The 6,063-nt window shown below is 43.5% G+C and overlaps 1 protein-coding gene across 1 annotated transcript; it reads right to left on the bottom strand.

The window, feature by feature from the left end:
- Positions 1–629: 629 nt before the first annotated feature.
- Positions 630–4,987, bottom strand: AVPR1B (arginine vasopressin receptor 1B). The gene is made up of 2 exons (XM_069945441.1): positions 4,022–4,987; positions 630–968 (listed from the first exon to the last, which is right to left on the bottom strand). Exons 1-2 carry the CDS (start codon positions 4,905–4,907, stop codon positions 685–687), a joined length of 1,170 nt encoding a protein of 389 aa, XP_069801542.1. The 5' UTR covers positions 4,908–4,987; the 3' UTR covers positions 630–684.
- Between the last annotated feature and the right edge of the window lie 1,076 nt (positions 4,988–6,063).

Genomic DNA, 6,063 nt, shown 5'->3' with positions numbered 1-6,063 from the left:
AATAGGTTGGTTTATTCTCGGTTTTATTTGACGAAAGAGATTTGTTTCCTGTTACCCAAAAAAGATATTAGTGTTTCAAATATAAGAGTGTGATGATACAGGGAAACTGCCAGCAGGTTAGACGAATCTAATCCTATTGCACAGGAGACGTCGAGGAGGAAGGTATGTGTCTTACCTCCCTACTCGGTGCCGTTCCGGTGCAGTTAGTCGTGTGCTTCACATTTCGCTGAGACAATAGTTAGGAGCACTGCCTGCCCCCATAGCACCAATCCGGCCCACCCCATTCATTAGAAAGGGGAAGTTCAGCCAGGGGCAGATCAGAGCTATAGGGGCAGGCAGTGCTCCTAATGCCCCCCCCCCCCCAACCAAGTGCTTCCAATGGTCACACCAGAACGCGGAGCACGCGGTAACAGCACCAGAACGGAGCTGAGGATGAAGGTGAGAGACATATCTTCCTCCCCCTTATCTCCTGTAAAGTAAGGACACAGCAGCAGGTCAGATTTGTCTTACCTGCTGTTAGTTCCCCTTTAAGAATAACCTATACTGGAGCTAGTTACACATGTTGGATAGACATTGTTTTTGGAGCTTCTGGATATAGATACAAGATTACATATACACAAACATTACAATTTTGAGTTCAAATAATCTTTATCAAAAGTGAAAATGTGGATTTCCAGCTGAATATCAGAGCAGTGCGGATTCTACCATCGTGTCTTCATACGCCGGGTACGCCAGGTCTCTAATGCTGTGGCAGGTGCCCTGCATCTGCAGAGAATGGGTCCGCATCTGAGTCAGGAGGGTGTCCCTGCGGCTGGTGGCACTGCCGGTGCTATTCTGCCTCCGGGCATGAAGGAAGGGGATTCTGGGACATAGCTGCGGACTGGTGTAGAACATATAGATCCACGGATTACTACAGCTGCTCAGGCAGGACAACAGCATTGTAATGGTATAGGCAAAGTCTGAAGAGTCTAAAGGAGGAAAGGTGAAAATACAATAAAAGCAAGTTCAGCTTATATATGTGCTATACTAATACAATACAGCAATACATGTTATACCAATGGATTCGATAAAACACACAGGGACAAAATGATCATGTTTGCCTGTCTTCAGGTGTAATTGCTATTAGGGTGGGTTCACACATAATGGATCCGCAGCGGATTTCACTCTGTGAATTAGCAGGGAAATACGCTGCGAATCCTTATCTGCCACTTCAAGTGAGACTACATAATCACAGTGGAACTGTCATCCCACTGCGAGTATGTAAAAGGCAGCCCCCTTAACCCCCGTGGTATGGTACATACATTACCGGGTCCGTTCTCCAGCTTGCTGGTGCATGGACCCAGTAATGTATGTACCAGGCCGCAGGGGGTTACGGGAGCTGCCTTTAACATATGGACAATAACACTGCGAGTATGGATTCTCATTGAAAATGACAGGTAAAGATCTGGAGCGAATTTCACAGCAAAACACGGAACACGAAATATGTGAATGCGGCCTAATCCCCCTCTAGTGGAGAAGCTCTTCTTCTCCGTTCTCAGTAGACATTATTACGTGAAATCAGGGATATCAGGAACATGGAATTTCTTACTGCCAGCCTTAGTGGAGAAATTCTAAAAAAACATCCTTGGGATTCATTCTGCGAAGCCTGGGCCATGTTTTTTTGTGTGGGAGTAGTGCCCCTTCCTCTGGAAGTACCCCCCCCCCCCCCCATTTTCTTCTCTCTTTGATTTGTTTTATATTCCATGTTATTGCATATACAAACAATGCACTTCCCTTTTATATTGTTGTTCATTACAAAAATGAAATAAAAATGGAAATACTGTGGGAACATTGAGAGGTGTGGAACTACACAAAAATCTGAACCCTTTTATAAAAGCATATCAAACAGACTTTTTTAAGGATAATAATGGCCGTTATAGTAAAAAAGGCAGTTTTTTTCACCGAAAAAGGACATTGTGAACAAAGCCTAAATATGACATATCCATCTGCACCAAACAATCCACAACCATTGATCTAGACAAAACGAAAAAGTGACCAGCACTGGGCACAAATGGCACACCACATTCTGGAATTTGAGAAAAGCATAAAACAGAAATAGGCTATGTTCTTCCCTGGGGATAATATCGGTCAAAGGCAGCCATCCCGTTATATAGATATGTTCCAGAGGAATTAATGTGCATATAGGGGTAGCTGTATTCTTATATACATTTTATATGTATGTTATTTTTTATAAACACAGTAAACTTTTTTGAGCACTTTTGAAAGTAAGATATATATATATATATATATATATATATATATATATATGTACTGTAACACATGTACATGGAGATATCTAGAAATGAAGCTAATATGAAAGTGATGACTAGGATAGCTGTATGACTGCCTGGACCCCACCAATCCTGTGGCTGGGCTTTCCCTTAATTTTCTGTACGTGAAAAAGAAGAGCCCATGGAGCCTAATTTAAGAGTCTCAAAACACCGTACTAGCCAGATATCCCTCCAAGAAGGACCCAGCCAAGGGGTGTCTCCTGTAGGGAAACCACCAAAACCACCATATTAAGTGGCCCTATAAGTCAATGTAATGACAAGGGAAAACTAAGGCCAGGTATCCATCCACAGACAGCTGTTTCGGGGTATTACCCCTTATCAGTGTGGAGCAGGATTCTGGCTAGGTGGGAGCAATGCCTAGTAAAGCCATAGGAGAAGGGAGGAATATTTTGCTAGTCCTGTGTTTTGAGACCCTTAAATGAGGCTCCACGGGTTCTTCTTTTGCATATTCATGTTTTCCAGGGGGCAATGCACCTACGATTTTACTACATTAGGTGCTTTAACAAGCAGCCGGCATTGTTATGTTTGGCTGGTCTCCCTGAGATCAGCGATCTGTTTCTCTTATGGCTTTACTAGGCATTGCTCCCACCTAGCCAGAATCCTGCTCCACACGGATGAGGGGCAACATCCTGAAACAGCTGTATGTGGATGGACACCTGACCTTGGCTTTTCCCTTGTCATTACATTGACTTATATGGTGGTTTCCTTACAGAAGCCACCCCCTAGGCTGGGTCCTTCCCGGAGGAATATCTGGCTAGTCCTGTTTCGAGAGTCTTAAATGAGACTTCACAGGCTCTTCTTTTGCATATTCATGTTTCCCAGGGAGCAATGCACCTAGGATTTCCCTGCATTAAGCGCTTTAACCAGCAGCTGGCAGTGTTATTGTGTACATCATCGTTGCTTTAGACCACGCCAGAGCTCCCAGCAGAATTGTTGGCCATAAACACAGCAATACACCAAAAACTTAAAAGGGGATGGTATAAGTAATATACTAGTTATAGAACTAGTGTTTATAATATTGTTTTCCTTATATTTTTGGTTGTTTTTTTTTTTTTTGGGGGGGGGGGGGGGGGTTAGTATTGCTTACACCTGAATGTGTAATGTGTAAGCTATTTTCTTAGAACTAGTGCTGAGAGGACTGTCAAACTGTTTGGGTTCGGCAACGTTCACCGAACCCGACCTCTCTGCATTTGACTCTCGCCATCTGGAGAAGTGGGATGCTGCCCTAGAGAGTCCAGGAAAACATAAACACAGTCATGGGCCATAGGCTGTATCCATGTTTCCCTGGCAGTCAACTTGCTGGGAGTCAAATACCGAACGTTTGCTTTCAGTGTACGTTACCAGACCCAATTAGTTCAACAAGTCGGCTCACTTAGAACCTAAATTTGCCAACCCTCCTTGATTCCCTCCACCATATAAGCCTAACATGGCGGACTCACTATAGCTGCTGGGAGCAGTAAACCAGATTGGATGCTGATACCATAGAGGTACAAAGCTAGAGCTACACTGGGCGGACTCTCTTCTCTCAACCAACAAGGTGTCATCATGGTCATCTAAGCAGAAGAATCCTCAACCAATATACCAGCTACAATACTGAACTACAGATTTAGTACAACAAAGTATACACAACAGTAACCCAATTATAGGCAGAGTCACTAGGTATTAGGCTGGTTGGGGTATATTTTACTTACCATCATCTGGTGCGTTTTCATCCCACACCGACCACATTTGTACACTGAAAAATGGTGTCCAGCATATGATGTATGAAAGGACAATAACGAAAGTCATCTTCACCGTTCTGATCTTGGCTCTCGAAATTGTCCGAATGCTGCTGACTCGAGACGGCATCACTTGTCCATTGCTTTCCCTCTGTCTCGCTCCATACGTCTGCATTTTTCCTTTGAGGTTCTTGCATATTTCACAACAGATCAAGCTGTAGCAGACCACCAGGATACCTACTGGCACAATAAATATGGATATAGTGGTCCAAGTGACATAGGCTTTAGCCCCCCATGGATACCGAAAATCAGCCCAGCAGTCTATCACTCCTGAATCTTGCCGAATTTCCTTAAGAGAGAAGATAAAAATCTGGGGTAGACTGAAGAGGCAGCTGATGGCCCACGTGACGCCTATCATGATGTAAGCGTGTCTAGTCGGTTGTTGTAACGTTTTAAGAGGATGGCAAACTGCTATATATCGGTCTATGGTCATCATCATGAGCATGTACGTGGACACAAACATACTCACCACCTGGGTATACTTCACTAACCTACATACCAAATCAGATCCTATGAACCTAAAAGTAATCTTCCAAATCATTTGGGGAAGGATCTGGAAAAAGGCGACAGCAAGGTCGGTGTATGCCAGATGCACAATGAAGAGATGCATGCGGGTCATCTTCTTCCCTCTTCTGTAGATGGCGAGGAGCAAACCCACATTTCCCAACGTTGTAATTGCTAAGACTGTACTGAGAACGGCAACCTCAGCCTTGGCTAGATCTTCATCTCTAAAGTCCGAAGAGTTAAAAAAAATGGATGATTTTACAGTCGTATCGACAGGGTATCGGCTTGTATCCATCGTACCGGCCCTTTAAAATATTCTACAATGGTGTCATATTACAAAGAGATGAACGTGGATATAAATATATATATCTACTAGTAGCAAACCAGCGTTTGCAGTAGTAAGGTGGACATCTAGGAAAATCCAGAATGCGACTAAGTCGTTATATTATATTGTATCAATATAAATAATTACAGATAATAAAAAATCATTAAAATGCAACGGCACAGTGAATCCGGAGATCAGATCCAAGGAATTTCTTCTTATGGTTTGTGGAATCATGTCTCCGTATGATATATGTCAGTCATCGTGTATCTCCCCTTCAGTCCTGGTGGATACGAGAGGTCCAGGCACTATGGTGTTAGAGCAGACTGACTGTTGGATAATAGCTCCCATCTATATACACTTCACCTGCTTTTTCTTTGACATCATATCAGTCGGGTTCTATAGAAACACCAATGAGAAAACCCTGTGAATTCATTTCCAACTTGGTGAAGGTAATCCTACCTGACTTGGTGAACGGCCACAATTACAGGATTAATCACTCACACAAATGTAATCTAATATAGATAGCTAGATATATCACCTAATAAGTGAAGGAGTTGTCTAAGAACAGATATTATATTTATTTATTTACATATGGCGGGGGGGGGGGGGGGCATAACTCGTACTTACCTCCCTGATCCCCTGCAGCGATTGTATGACATGATCTAGTCTCCACTTGTCACTGCTTCTTCCTGCTGCCTATTTGCGCCCCACAACTAGGGTTGCATCCAACTTCTTCAGCAACCACCATTAAGATGCCAAATAATTGGCATTGAGCATGCTCTAGTTACACTCATCTCTGGGATCTACAGACCCGAGTGTGCAGCATTTGAATAGGGGTGGCTGAAGAAGTTGGATGCAGCCCTAGGGAGTCCTGGAAAACATGGATACAGCCATAGGCCATAGACTATGTTCAAACGATGGGATTTCATTGTGACAAGGTGGCAATCTGTCAATAATACCGGCCCCAAATAATCCAACTTCTTCAGCCACCGGTAATCAAATGCTGCACGCTCAGGTTCGAATGAACCCAAGCGTGCTCGAGGTTAGGTCTAGAGATGATCGAACAGCGCTGATGTTCAGGTTTGTATCACGTCAATTCTTTTGGTGAAATGCTGAATCAGCCGGC

This window comes from Dendropsophus ebraccatus, chromosome 11 (assembly GCF_027789765.1).
Source record: "Dendropsophus ebraccatus isolate aDenEbr1 chromosome 11, aDenEbr1.pat, whole genome shotgun sequence".
Classification (NCBI taxonomy): domain Eukaryota; kingdom Metazoa; phylum Chordata; class Amphibia; order Anura; family Hylidae; genus Dendropsophus; species Dendropsophus ebraccatus.
Note: the sequence above shows the minus strand (reverse complement) of the source record. Positions and strands in the feature narration are given on the sequence as shown.